This window comes from Trachypithecus francoisi, unplaced genomic scaffold (genome assembly GCF_009764315.1).
Source record: "Trachypithecus francoisi isolate TF-2019V2 unplaced genomic scaffold, Tfra_2.0 Lachesis_group10, whole genome shotgun sequence".
NCBI lineage: Eukaryota > Metazoa > Chordata > Mammalia > Primates > Cercopithecidae > Trachypithecus > Trachypithecus francoisi.
Window position 1 is genome coordinate 110,116,353 of NW_022681455.1, and position 15,422 is coordinate 110,131,774.

At 42.1% G+C, this 15,422-nt stretch overlaps 1 protein-coding gene across 1 annotated transcript in view; it reads left to right on the forward strand.

Annotated features, from left to right (window-relative positions):
- Nucleotides 1-15,422, forward strand: part of LOC117087974 (cytochrome b5 type B) — a 43,558-nt gene that overhangs the window by 19,554 nt on the left and 8,582 nt on the right. Inside the window, exons 2-3 of the mRNA XM_033218829.1 lie at nt 5,393-5,521; nt 6,357-6,386. Coding sequence (XP_033074720.1) covers nt 5,393-5,521; nt 6,357-6,386 — 159 coding nt within the window. The remainder of the gene's footprint in view (nt 1-5,392; nt 5,522-6,356; nt 6,387-15,422) is intronic.

The following is a 15,422-nucleotide window of genomic DNA, read 5'->3' on the forward strand; positions in this document are numbered from 1 at the left end:
GCTGGAGTGCAGTGGCCCGATCTCAGCTCACTGCAAGCTCCGCCTCCCGGGTTTACGCCGTTCTCCTGCCTCAGCCTCCCGAGTAGCTGGGACTACAGGCGTCCGCCACCTTGCCCGGCTAGTTTTTTGTATTTTTTAGTAGAGACGGGGTTTCACCGTTTTAGCCAGGATGGTCTCGATCTCCTGACCTCGTGATCCGCCCGTCTCGGCCTCCCAAAGTGCTGGGATTACAGGCTTGAGCCACCGCGCCCGGCCTTTTTTTTTTTTTTTTTTGAGAGAGAGTCTTGTTCTGTTGTCCAGGCCGGAGTGCAGTGGCGCAGACTCGGCTCACTGCAAGTTCCACCTCCTGGGTTCTTGCCATTCTTCTGCCTCAGCCTCCTGAGTAGCTGGGACTACAGGTGCCCGCCACCACGCCCAGCTAATATTTTATATTTTTAGTAGCGACAGGGTTTCACTGTGTTAGCCAGATGGTCTCGATCTCCTGACCTCGTGATCCGCCCGCCTCGGTCTCCTAACATGCTGGGATTACAGGCATGAGCCACCGTGCCCGGCCCTTTTTTTTTTTGTTTACATGAAATCTTTCAGAAAATAATAATGCTTTTTCAAAGGTTGAATTTTTGGTAAACGTTTATATTTTGGCTAGCTTAAGTTTTCCCCTTTCTCTGCCTTTCATTTCTAGAGTCACCAGAAGGAAAATGTAAAACATTTTTAAAATGGCTCTTTGCCTGTAAATCATCCAGCACACGCCCTTCATTTTTTCTAGTTTCAGGCATAAAGGGAAACCTAGCTCAGATAAGAATGATCCTTGCTGTATGCTGAGAGGCTCATATGTCTTTCTTTTTAAATTATTATGTTTTATTTTTTAATATTTATGTATTGTATTTTTAATTTTTTTAGACACAGGGTCTCGCTCTGCTGCCCAGGCTGCAGTGCAGTGGCGCCACAGCCTTGAATTCCTTGGCTCCTGGGCGATCCTCCTAATTCAGCTTCCTGAGTAGCCAGGACTACAGGCCACCATGCCTGGATGATTTTTTAATTTTTAAATTTTTTTTTGTGGAGAACGGGGTCTTGCTTGGTTGCCCAGGTTGGTCTTGAATTCCTGGCCTCAAGCAATCATCCCGCCTTGGCCTCCCAAAGTGTTGGGATTACAGGTGTGAGCCACTGTGCCTAGTGATCCTTTTTTTTTTTTTTTCTTTTTTTTAATTCTGAGAGGCTCTAGCTCAAACACAAGTTAGCAGGTTAAGGGCTACTCCAAGTTGTGGCAGAGTTAATCTTTACTGCTTTGTCTTCAAAAAATAGAGGTTTGTAACTCTTTATTTATTTATTTATTTATTTATTTATTTATTTTGTGACAGAGCTTTACTCTGTTGCCCAGGCTAGAGTGCAGTGGCACGATCATGGCTCACTGCAACCTTCACCTCCTGGGTTCAAGTGGTTTTCCGGAATAGTTGAGATTACAGGCGAGTGCCAGCATGCCCAGCTAATTTTTGTACTTTTAGTAGAGACAGGGTTTCACCACGTTGGCTGGACTGGTCTCAGACTCGTGGCCTCAAGTGATCCGTCCTCTTCAGCCTCCCAAAGTGCTGGGATTACAGGCGTGAGCCATGGCACTTGGTCTTGTAACTCCTTTTTGGACTTCCTTCAAAGTGAAGGTCTTTGCCCATGAGCTCTTTGACATCATCTGGTGTCCACTGGTAATGCATCAGCTCCAAAACTTTCTACTTTGTCTTGGAAGCTTTGCTGGTGTCTGTGGGCATGGCCATGGCTGCTCTGGTTATCTGTTCCTGCCTCATTTCTTATTGGTCAATTGCCATTATCTTGGCCCAGAATCACAGTAAATTCTCTGAACCCCAAATACGTTGAGGAAATACCAGGATACAGAGCTCATTCAGGGTGGATCTAATGTGAGTAGTTTGATAACTTGCTGCAGGATAGGACCAGAGGGTCGGCTGGGCTCACTGTCTCACGCATGTAATCCCAGCACTTTAGGAGGCTGAGGCGGGTGGATCACCTGAGGTCAGGAGTTTGAGACCAGCCTGGCGAACGCTGTGAAACCCTGTCTCTACTAAAAACACAAAAATTAGCCGGGCATGATGGCAGGCACCTGTAATCCCAGCAACTTGGGAGGCTGAGGCAGGAGAATTGCTTGAACTTGGGAGGCGGAGGTTGCAGTGAGCCGAGATGGTGCCATTGCATTCCAGCCTGGGCGACAGAGCAAGACTCCATCTCAAAACAAACAAACAAACAAACAACAACAGAAAACAGAGGGTCAGTGGAAATAGGACCTTGGTTGCAACAATGCCTGAGTATGTCATGTTGACCCATTCACAAGTCAGAATCATAGGGATGACATTTGTTATATTTCCTTTCATCATGCCTGAGAGCATAGTGGGAGGAAGTGGTGATATTTTTATCCTCTGGGTTGTCGATGTAATATTCTCATGTCAAGAAAAGACTTTTTGGGAATGTAATTTCCATTTTCACTGAAGGCTCTGCTTCAAATTAGGACTTAACTGTTCAGCAACTTGCTCTTGGGTGAGCTTCTTGTCGCTCTGTACCAGGGTGAACATGTAGTGGCAGATCATGTCTGAGAAGAAGGAGATGATAAATATGGGCAGGACCATCTAGTGGCTGATGCTGGAGTTGAACAGTAGCTCCTTCACTGAGAGCTGGTCTGGCTTCTCCTGGGGTGCTGGGGCTCTTTGAGTTCTCCTCGAGGCCTTCTCGTGCTCCCTCAGCCTGGGTATTATCTTGGCCTAAGACTGGCCAGGACCCTGCTACAGCCTTGGGCCTAGTGCACTGATTTCAGCTCCTCCAGCTGGGCTGCCAGTGGCCCACGGCAGCCCTCTATCCATTTGATTTTCACTATGTCTGGAGACTATGGAGTTCTAAACAGAAACCAAGAGCTCCCTGACATCTTTTTGCTTGTTCTAAGCCATCTCTATTAAGATCACATTTTAGAGTGAAAGTTATTAAACCAAAGAATTTTGTTTGATCGCTCTGACCCCCACTTGCTTCAGTGAAAAAAAAAGCAGGCTATAAAACGTTATGTACTATATGAATTCACTTTGTGAGAACACAAAAAACTTCTATTTATCACTGCCTACCACACAAAATAGTAAGGGTTCCATAGAACATTGTAGACTAATGGCTGAAATGATTGAAAGAATACACAGGAAATGAAATTTTATGCACCAGATTGTTAACTGGACTTATTTCTGTTCCAGGAGTCTAGTTGATTATTATTTTTTCCAGATTTACCACAGTGAATATATAATTTTTACTTAATGTTTTTAAAAAGTGTTGTGATTTCTCTTGTTTATAAGTGGCGAGATATGGATGAAAGTGAAAGTACTTTCTAGAAAGAACTGTGTAGCAAGTCATAAATTCAGTCATTCCCTGAAATGTCGTAATCTACTACAGAACTTTGTTGTCATTCTACTTTGAAAGGCAACACAATAGTTGGGATGTGTCAAAACGAAAAAATAGCATTCATAGTTTAGATATATAGAACAAATTGGGACATAATTCCAGAACTGATGAGTTAGTTCCACAACAAAGAACACACCTGAGAGTTTCAGATATAATAACAAATGAATGGTGGCTATCTTACTCTTTTACTCTTTTTTTTTTTTTTTTTGAGACGGAGTCTGGCTCTGTCGCCCAGGCTGGAGTGCAGTGGCCGGATCTCAGCTCACTGCAAGCTCCGCCTCCCGGGTTTACTCCATTCTCCTGCCTCAGCCTTCTGGGTAGCTGGGACTACAGGCGCCCGCCACCTCGCCCAGCTAGTTTTTTGTATTTTTTTAGTAGAGACGGGGTTTCACCATGGTAGCTAGGATGGTCTCGATCTCCTGACCTTGTGATCCGCCCGTCTCGGCCTCCCAAAGTGCTGGGATTACAGGCTTGAGCCACCGCGCCCGGCCTTACTCTTGCTTTAAAATAGCATTCTTAAATACTAGGATGTGAGACCCACTCATTGGGTGGAGACCTTTTAGGAGATAAAAATAGAAGTTATCCTTATCCCCAGGGAGCTCATTGGCTAGTGACTATGACTGGGAAGTAACATTTACAGTTTATTTATTATTTATTTTATTTTATTTTATTTTATTTTGAGACGTAGTCTCGCTCTGTCGCCCAGGCTGGAGTGCAGTGCCTCTTGTGTGGGCAGCAAGAGCGAAACTCCATCTCAAAAAACAAACAAACAAAAAAACACACAATTTCAGAAGAGTATGTGGTGAAGTCTTCTACCCTATCTCCCAGCCACTAGGTTCTTTTACCATTTCCAGAGATATTTTATGCATGGGTATAAATATGCATATATGTATCTACATTTAAAAATCGTAGATGGTGTTATATTATGCTCTTCTGGAGTACAAAGTGTTCTATATGCTTATCTCATTTAATATGTACAATAGTTGTCAAGATAGGTACTCTTACTAACATTTCCATTTTACAAGTAAGGAACCAAAGACATCTCAATTTCTTAATAGCTTATGCAGGGTCACATAGCTGATAGTTATAGAATCTGCTTCCTGAGGCACTACTTTATATAGTTAACTTATCTATTTCTTCACTTATTTTGAGTCAGAGTCTCGCTCTTTTGCCCAGGCTGGAGTGCAGTGCCTGATCTTGGCGCACTGCAACCTCCCCCTCCCAGGTTTAAGCAATTCTCCTGCCTCGGCCTCCTGAGTAGCTGGGACTACAGGCACCCGCCACCACCATGCCTGGCACTTTTTGTATTTTTAGTACAGACAGGGTTTCACCAAGTTGGCCAGGCTGGTCTCAAACTCCTGACCTCAAGTGATCTGCCTGTCTTGGCCTCCCTAAGTGCTGGGATTACAGGCATGAGCCACCACGCCTGGCCTAAGTTAACTTTTTAATTTGAAACAATTTCAAAGTTACAGAAAAGTTGCAAGAATAGAATGAAGAATTGCATATACCCTTTGCCTGGAGTCCTCAGTCAGGTTTCTGCAGTTATCTTAATAATATTGGCAAAAGGAACCAACCTAGGATTGCACATTGTTCCCAGTTGTCATGTCTCTCTAGCCTCCTTCAATGTGGAACAGTTTCTTCACTCTTTCTTTTACTTTCTCATGATGGTGGTATCTTTAGAGATCACAGGCCAGACCTGTCCAGAGAGATTTTCTAGAATATTCTAAATTTGTGGTTGTCCTAGGTGTCCTCACAGTAATCCCCATATTATGCATTTTTGAACACAGTATCACAGAAGTTATGCTATGTTCTTCCCATTGCATCTTACCGGGCAGCACACAGTGTCAATTTGTTCTATTATTTCTAATAAAGGGAGAAAGGAAGAAAGGGGTATGGAAAAGTAACTTGTTGGTTTGCTTTTTGGAGAACCCTCAGTTCAGTAAATATATTTTCCTTGTAGCACCCTGGAGGAGAAGAGGTTCTGCTGGAACAAGCTGGTGTAGATGCAAGTGAAAGCTTTGAAGATGTAGGACACTCCTCTGATGCCAGAGAAATGCTAAAGCAGTACTATATTGGTGATATCCATCCGGTAAGAACTATCAGCGCTAGCATCCCTTATGCAGAGAAAACTACTCAATAGCTGCAGAACAGGATGAAGAAATGAATTACTGACCGGGCGTGGTGGCTCACACTTGTCATCCCAGTACTTTGGGAGGCCAAAGCAGGCAGATCACTTGAGGTCAGGAGTTCGAGACCAGCCTGGCCAACATGGTGAAACCCTGCCTCTACTAAAAAATACAAAAATTAGCCGGGTGTGGTGGTGCACCCTTGTAATTCCATCTACTTGGGAGGCTGAGGCATGAGAATTGCTTGAACCTGGCAGGCAGAGGTTGAAGTGTGCCAAGATTGCACCACTGCACTCCAGCCCGGGTGACAGAGCGAGACTCCATCTCAAAAAAAAAAAAAAAAAAATTGTTAAGATGGAAATTCATTCAACCTAGCCATCAGGCTAAATTTTCTCCAAAATTGTCTAGTCTTACTGTGTTAGGATATAGCTTCTTTGCCAGGTAGCACATGTAGTATCTCTAAAAAGCTAAGGGAACTGATTGTGGATTATTTTTATGTGTTGATTTATTTTTGTGACGCAGTCAATAATACCTCTACCTAAACTAGTGGTTTGCTTGTTTTTGCAGGCTCCTTGCTAAAGGTAGTAATTAGGGACTTTTAAAACTGTCTGTATATACCATGCTAACAAGGGACCGTGATATGCTCAGAGTAGGGCTATCTTTCTATGATCCTCAAGTCTCCCAGGGAATTCACTATCACCAGAATATAGTCTTATATTCCAAAGTTAGAAACAAGCATATAATGAGAATTCATTTGGATATGTCTTAAAATATTATTTGTTTTCCTTTTTTTAACAGAGTGACCTTAAACCTGAAAATGGTAGCAAGGTAAGAAGTCATTGGTTTGTCTTCTGTGTTTATATTTCTGTTTACTCAAGTAGAACTGCTTTTTGAAACATTTTTTCTTAACAAGAGAAGTTACAAAGTATTTACTTTTTCCCCAAGCAAAAATACTATTTTTCAGGAATTTGGACTTGGTGTCATCTCAGGAAAAAAAGAATAGCTGAGTCTTGAACAGCAGGAAACATTTTGCTAATGCTTCTATACACTTTTTTTTAAAAAAAAAAAAACGGAAACTCGGCTGGGCATGGTGGCTCACACCTGTAATCCCAGCACTTTGGGAGGCCGAGGTGGGTGGATCACAAGGTCAGGAGATCGAGACCACGGTGAAACCCTGTCTCTACTAAAAATACAAAAAATGAGCCGGGCACTGTGGCAGGTGCCTATAGTCCCAGCTACTCAGGAGGCTGAGGCAGGAGAATGGCATGAACCCGGGAGGCGGAGCTTACAGTGAGTCGAGATTGCAGCACTGTACTCCAGCCTGGGCGACAGAGTGAGACTCCGTCTCAAAAAAAAAAAGTGAAAAAAAAAAAAAACCTGAAGCTCCAAAGCTATGCCTTGTGTGGTTTTGAAAGACATTAGTTTATGGGTTCAGTTATAGAAAAATACCTTACTTTTATATTATGTAGAACAAGTGATAATAATTGTTTCTGTGTTGGAAAAAAATAATTTCAAAGTTGTTTTGTTTCTTATAGGGTATCTTCTTTATCTGTAATACAGAGGCCTTTCTGTACTTATTTTCTAAATTTAATTCTTTTATCCTGTAGGCTCAAATAGGCTCACACCCTTCCCGGTTACTTAGTAATACAGCGAAAACAAAAGACTAAGTATTTGAGTGTTTGAAAACTTTAATGTGTACTGCATTACCTACCAGGAAGAAAATATGGAACCATTTTCTGCCTCCCACATGCTAGGTGGTTCATTTCCCTTATTCCCTAACTATTCCCTAACACTTTTCCTTAGTTTCTGTCCTTCAGATAGCTGTTACACAGCACTCTTAATTTAAAGGGACAGCAGTTTAGGTGCCACCTAGAACATAGGAAAGTGATGCTGCCTCCCTCCCCTTTTTCTCCTCCTTGCTGCTTGCTTCCCATTCCTCATTGAGCTGGAATTACTGAATAGATTTGACACAGCAATTAAAGTTGGCCTAGACACAAGAATTCTATTAACTCAAGAGATTGCTTGCTTAACAGTGTCTGCCATCTGTTGCCCTGCAATCCAGAGTGTTTGTGTAAATTAACTCTTCCATCTTCCTGGACTGCTACTCTGAACTATTGAATTGTTTCTGAAAGGGGAATGAAATGGTTCTTAAAACACTTTGTAACAACTGTTGGTTGTTTGTCCTCTCCTCCTAACACATGTATTATCCATTCTTCAATCCTTTAAAAAAAATGTATTAAGGCCCGGCATGGTGGCTCAAGCCTGTAATCCCAGCACTTTGGGAGGCCCAGACGGGCGGATCACAAGGTCAGGAGATCGAGACCATCCTGGCTAACACGGTGAAACCCCGTCTCTACAAAATACAAAAAAATACAAAAAAACTAGCCAGGCGAGGTGGCGGGCGCCTGTAGTCCCAGCTACTCGGGAGGCTGAGGCAGGAGAATGGCGAAAACCCGGGAGGCGGAGCTTGCAGTGAGCTGAGATCCGGCCACTGCACTCCAGCCTGGGCGACAGAGCGAGACTCCGTCTCAAAATATATATATATATATATATTAAATAATTCAAAATAGTATTCTGTAAAAAGTTTCCTACTATCTCCAGCTCTCAGTGTCTTAAAGGTTCCCCTTCCCTGGAGGTAAGCAGCCATCATTTTTTGTTGTTGCTTACTCTTAATAACTTGTGTTATTATGGTAAAATTTGAACTACGCATGGCCTTGATATGTATATCGAACATGTCCAGAAAATACCACTCTCAGAGGTCAACATCTGATTCAAGGGATATAGGAGCCATAACACATTTCTGCACAGCAACTGTGAGAGCATCTTTTATATTAAAACAATAGAAAAAATATGTTTGCAATTACAATGTCTAGAAGTCTACAAATTGCTTCTTGTTGCAGTTTTTCTGTCTTGGTAGTATAGTTAGGACCATTCTTAGGAATGTAGAACAATGTTCCCCAAATTCTGTTCTTGTATCACCTCAATTGGAATCCCTTGGCATGTACATGAAAATATATAGGAAATGTTTATTTCTTGGGCTTCCATTCTACTGATTTGGAATCTCTGGAGATGGGGTTTAGGAATTTGCAATTTAAGTAATCTAGGTGATAAGTAGGTAGCTAAGCCCAAAGTTTTTGCTGAATGATATGCCCATCTTTTCATTTGAAAACTTAGGAAAATTTAATTCTCTTCGGTGATAAGCACTGTCTGCCTTCTATAGGCCAAAGAATTAGAAATTTCTCAGCTGAATTAAAACTATTGAGCCATCCAGTTGCAGTGGCTCACTCCTGTAATCCCTACATTTTGGGAGGCTGAGATGGGAGGATCACTTGAGCCCAGCAGTTGGAGACCAGCCTGGGCAACATGGTGAGACCCTGTCTCTATTTTTAAAAAATCATAAAATTAGCAGCAATGGTGATGTGTGCCTCCAGTCCCAGCTACTGGGGAGGCTGAGGCTGGAGGATAGCTTGAGCCCAGGAATTTGAGGCTGCAGTATGCCATGGTAACACCATTGCACTTCCATCTGGGTCACACAGCATGACCCCATCTCAAAAAAAGCAAAACAAAACAAAAAAAAAACAAAAGAACTATTGAACCTTAGATTTTTTTGTAAGAAATATAGAAAAAGCATTTAAGCTCACCAAGTTCTGTAATAATTTAGAAGTCTCCAAATGTAGTTTAGCCCCAAGTTCTGTAATAATTTAGAAGTCTCCAAATGTAGTTAAACAGTGACTAAAGGCAGTGTTTTCAATCCGGTTTTCCTCATGTCACTGTACTCAAGGGCCATGTCTTCATTAAGTAAAGAGTCTGGCTGTTGTGTCTCTAGTCACTCTGCTCTACTTTAGGCAGATCAGGCAAGAAAGGCCTTTTGGAACATTTTCAAGACCACCTACATAGTTTTTGTAGAGCGAATATTCCAACCTGACTTCAGTTCCAGGAAGAAATTCTTGATCTCTCACATTTATTTCTTACAGAGGTTTAAATAGGCACTTGGTGTCTAGGATGTAGCTGTCTCTTTTCTTCATATTTTATCTCTGGTTTAACCATTCACCATTAAGAAATGGAAGTGGAGTTCATTTCATTGGTTACCTTCGTTTCTCTTGGTTCAGGGTTTCTGAATCTTTATGAAGAAGTGATTTTTAAAAGTCGAATTAAAGGTATCTTCAGCCTATGGGAGGGAGTTTTCATTTCCATTTTCCTTCTTCTCCTTTCCTCTATTTCTACCCGTCTCCTCTCCCACCTCCACAACCCCATATCTACTTCCTGTCTGAACCACACCTTCCCTACTGCCCCCCAAGAAACAGTAAAAATGTTGCTATTCCAGTGTATAAGTCAGTAACCATTCCCTAATTCTTTTAGAAAACACCTTTCATATTACTTTTATAACACAGGTAAATAATTAGTGGTCACCATTGTTTTATTGTTAAATGGATAGTACCTGAGTTGAAGGCCCAGAATTATTATACTAAAAACCTAAAGACTTAAAAACTTAAAGATCTAGCAACAGATTTTTGTTTTACCTGCTTCAATCAAAAATAACTAACTAGAATTAAAAACCATTTGTCTTTGTGAATCTCTTCCTTGCTGGATTAACCCTCATGCCGAGAGCCGTCAATCTTCTACTTATATTTGACTTAACATTTTTCTGGTCTGTTTTTGGTTATGGAAACTCACCTTAGAAACAGACTTAGTGCTCTCTGTGCCAGTTTGCCTGCCTGCTTGCCTGCTCTTTAGCAAGTAAACTATAAATATTCGTGGTCTGTGAATTCTCTCTTTTGATGATGTGTTTACTTCTTGGTTAGCTGTTTTATCACTTAATCTGCCATCAGTTCAAGAGATAAAGTGCATGCAAATCCTAACCTGACTAAAAAAGTAGGCACCATTGCATTCATTTATTCAACAGATATTATCTAGATAGTAGTTCAACTGCTTTACTAGTCAAATCTTGTAGTCAAATAGGTCTAGTAACTTGACCAGTTCCCCATTACATTTTTTTTGAATGAGTAGTATAAAATGTACGTGGTAAAAAAAAATTTAAATAGTTCAAAACAGTATACTATAAAAAAGGTTGACCAAGCACGGTGGCTCACGCCTTCAATCCCAGCACTTTGGGAGGCTGAGGCGGGCAGATCACGAGGTCAGGAGATCGAGACCATCCTGGCTAACATGGTGAAACCCCGTCTCTACCAAGAATACAAAAAATTAGCTGGGCGTGATGGCGATCACCTGTAGTCCCAGCTACTCGGGAGGCTGAGGCAGGAGAATGGCGTGAACCCGGGAGGTGGAGCTTGCAGTGAGCAGAGATCGCGCCACTGTACTCCAGCCTGGTGAGAGAGCGAGACTGTGTCTCAAAAAAAAAAAAAAAGAAAAGATCTTTCTCATTTTTTAAGTAGATATTTAGTATTCCATAGATGAAAGTGTTGATGTGATGACATTTGCTTTCAAAGGATTTGATCTGTTTTTTAAAACAAATAAAATTGTCTCCATAGAGGCTTAATATGTTTTTTAAACTTCATTTTTAACTTAAGAAGCTTAACTTTTGGAATCTGGTAAATTTTACATGTTAGAAGCAGTCTATTAATTGCATTTAAAGTTATATTTTTTTCTCCCAGATGCTACTGAATTTTATTATACATACAGTTTTCTGTTATATAATGTATTATGTAACATACAGTTTACCTCTTTTATGGGAGAGAAACTAAAAAGAATATATTGTTTATAATTATGAAATATAGCGGCCGGGCGCGGTGGCTCAAGCCTGTAATCCCAGCACTTTGGGAGGCCGAGACGGGCGGATCACGAGGTCAGGAGATCGAGACCATCCTGGCGAACACGGTGAAACCCCGTCTCTACTAAAAAATACAAAAAACTAGCCGGGCGAGGTGGCGGGCGCCTGTAGTCCCAGCTACTCGGGAGGCTGAGGCAGGAGAATGGCGTGAACCCGGGAGGCGGAGCTTGCAGTGAGCTGAGATCCGGCCACTGCACTCCAGCCCCGGCGACAGAGCAAGACTCCGTCTCAAAAAAAAAAAAAAGAAATATAGCTAGTTGATTAAATTAAAATTTTTATTTTTAAGAATTATTTAATATCCCTACCATGCCTACTACCTAATTTATTAAAGTTTGTAATGAGATCCTGATGCCCTTTAGAAAAGCAGTGATTGCTATTTACCAAAGAATTTTGTCTGGTTATTTCCTGATTTCCTGTGTGTTGTTTTGTTTTGTTTTGTTTTGTTTTTGGTGGGGGAAACGGAGTGTTGCTCTCTCACCCAGGTTGAAGTGCAGTGGCGCAATCTCAGCTCTGCAACTTCTGCCTCCTGGGTTCAAGGGATTCTCCTCCTGCCTCAGCCTTCTGAGTACCTGGGATTACGGGCGCCCACCACCATGCCTGGCTAATTTTTGTATTTTTAGTAGAGACGGGGTTTCACCATGTTGGCCAGGCTGGTCTCGAACTCCTGACCTCAGGTGATCCGCCTGCCTTGGCCTCCCAAACTGCTGGGATTACAGGCCTGAGCCACCAGCTACTGCGCTTGGCTTATTTCCTGTTTTTGTATAACACTTACACTTTGTAACATAATCTTTTGAAAGAAAGCGTAGAATGTGATGACAAAATTACTCTTAAAAGACAAAATACCCTTTGCTTAGGGTTCTCAAGGACTAATGTCTTCTATTGGTAAAGCTATACTTAGAAATGATGTATAGTTTTGCAAAACAAGGGATCAGAAGGGCAAGGAAACATTCTTTTCTTTTTTTTTTTGAGACGGAGTCTTGCTCTGTCGCCCAGGCTGGAGTGCAGTGGCGCGATCTCGGCTCACTGCAAGCTCCGCCTCCCGGGTTCACGCCATTCTCCCGCCTCGGCCTCCGAGTAGCTGGGACTACAGGCGCCCGCCACCACGCCCGGCTAATTTTTTGTATTTTTAGTAGAGATGGGGTTTCACCATGTTAGCCAGGATGGTCTTGATCTCCTGACCTCGTGATTCACCCGCCTTGGCCTCCCAAAGTGCTGGGATTACAGGCTTGAGCCACCGCGCCCGGCCGAAACATTCTTTTCAAATCAGTCCTCCAATGTTAAATTTTTCACTTCTTAAGTCCCAATAGAGATCATCCTGTGAATGTGTTAGTTTTTTTTTTTTTTTTTTTTTTTTTTTTTTGAGGCGGAGTCTCGCTCTGTCGCCCGGACTGGAGTGCAGTGGCCAGATCTCAGCTCACTGCAAGCTCCGCCTCCCGGGTTCCCGCCATTCTCCTGCCTCAGCCTCCCGAGTAGCTGGGACTACAGGCGCCCGCCACCTCGCCGGCTAGTTTTTGTATTTTTAGTAGAGACGGGGTTTCACTGTGTTAGCCAGGATGGTCTCGATCTCCTGACCTCGTGATCCGCCCGTCTCGGCCTCCCAAAGTGCTGGATTACAGGCTTGAGCCACCGCGCCCGCCTAGTTTTTTTTTTTAGTGAGGTGTTACATATTTTATCACAATGAGTTCTTAAGAGAGTTTATAGCAATTTGTTTTAGGAGCTGTTTTTCCATCTTTGAATTTTGCCATATCTACAGGGAAATTTTTTAATATAACCGTTCGACTCTAGGATTACATGCTTTGCAAGGCAGTAATTGTTAAATTATATTCATATCCAGAAAGAAATGGTTCTTATTGACTTGTATATTTTAGTATATTGGAGCTTGATGAGAAGGCTGTCCTCAAGATCCATACCACGTGACTGTGTCATAGTTGGGACTATAAAATGCTGAAATCATATACCTTCAATACTCAAACATCTTAGGTGGTAAAATGAACCTAATGTTAAAATTTATATAGTGGTAGCTCATGCTGTAAGGTCCATGGTATTGTGGGGGGAAAATCCTTTCCAGTTTAGAATTTGAAGCCAGAAGTTCCCAACTTGTTTTTCGTAAGTTACTGGCTACAGAGGTACCAAAGTGTTCCAAATTCAAAGCTACACAATCTCTGCCAGGCCACCTAAATACCCATTAAATTTGCTGAAGGTGTCCTGTGGCTTAAAATCTGCTTTTTCCAATTTTAACTACTTAGAATCCTCTTGGAATAGCAATGTAGGAATTAAAACATAAGGTCTTTATATATACTTCATATTTTCCTTTTAAGCTTTTGAAAGCCTAAATGTAAGCTGTGTAGGTTGAAAGTATAATGCCCTGTTGTTGTTTTTTTGTTTTTTGTTTTTTGTTTTTGAGACGGAGTGTCGCTCTGTTGCCCAGGCTGGAGTGCAGTGGCGTGATCTTGGCTCACTGCAACCTCTGCCTCTCGGGTTCAAGCTATTCTCCTGCCTCGGCCTCCCAAGTAGCTGGGACTGCAGGTGCATGCCACCACGCCCAGCTAATTTTTTTGTATTTTTAGTAGAGATGGGGTTTCACCGTGTTAGCCAGGATGGTCTCGATCTCCTGACCTCGTGATCCACCCACCTCGGCCTCCCAAAGTGCTGGGATTACAGGCATGAGCCACTGTGTTCGGCTGCCCTGTCTGTCTTAATGCATCATAATCATGATTCTGGTTCATTCTTTCCTACATTTATGTCCTGATGACAAAGTATACTCCATTCCTTAAGTGTGTGCTCTTCTCTCATGTTTTCTCGTAAACAAAGTTCATCATGAAATCCACCCCCATTGACCTCCACATCCTTTCCATGTGGTTGCCAGTTGTGACATTTCTTTGTCATTCTCTCTTTTTTTTTTGAGTGGAATCTCACTCTGTCACCAGGCTGGAGTGCAGTAGCCCTATCTCGGCTTGCTGCAACCTCTGCCTCCTGGGTTCAAGCAATTCTCCTGCCTCAGCCTCCCAGGTAGCTGGGATTACAGGCATGCGCTGCCACACCCAGCTAATTTTTGTATTTTTGGTAGACAGGAGGTTTCACTATGTTGGCCAGGACGATCTCAATCTCCTGACCTCATGATCCGCCCACATTGGCCTCCCAAAGTGCTGGGATTACAGGCGTGAGCCACCACGCCCGGCCTCTTTGTCATTCTCTTAATCTTAACAAATTGGGTCAATGCTTATGGTGCACTGATGCGATACTCTCTGATGAGTATCTCGGAAATCACTCCTTCATGTAGCTGGTGGAAGAGAGAAAAATCTACCTATGGTAGTGCTTCTTCAGTCTTCCTAGATGTGAGAGAATGGTGTTTTCTTCTCTCTACCCTTTAGACGCCTGCTCCTATAGGTTTTGCCACAATGTCCTTGGCTTAGAAAATTGTGTTGAGATAATTGAATATGACTTTAGAATTCACATTTATTTGAGCCTTTCATGTCACAAATTAGGAAACTGATTTATAACATTGGGCTTGAAGATATTAGATATAATTTTAGTTATGAGCAGCTTTATAAAAATTCTATTAAGGTATTACAAAATATTTCCTTTTTCCCTAAAAAGTCTGTCTTTAGTGTTTATATGTATATAAATATACTTATTTATTTATTTTTGAGACAGGGTTTTGCTCTGTCCCCCAGGCTGGAGTACAGTGGCACAATCCTAGCTCACTACAAGCTTGAACTCCTGGGCTCAGGCGATCCTCCTGCCTCAGCCTTCCCAAAGTGTTGGGATTATAGGTGTGAACCAAAGTGCCTAGCCCTTACTTATTTATTTTAGTGGGGAAGTAAAGCCTTAATGAACCTTGAACTTGAGGAACCAGTTTTATTTAAACAGTTAATTTCCATGAGTTTTGAGCTAAAGTCAGAGTAGACTTAACAGCAATTTTTTTTTAGAACCTATAATACCAAAACTCACAGCAATTTTGTTGTTTGCCAGTGTATTCTAAGCTTTTTGAAGAAAAAGAAGCATGCATATTAATTGCTTAGTAGGGGTTATGCTGGAAGAACTGTGGATTTGATTCGCTCTTGTAACTAAAGTCA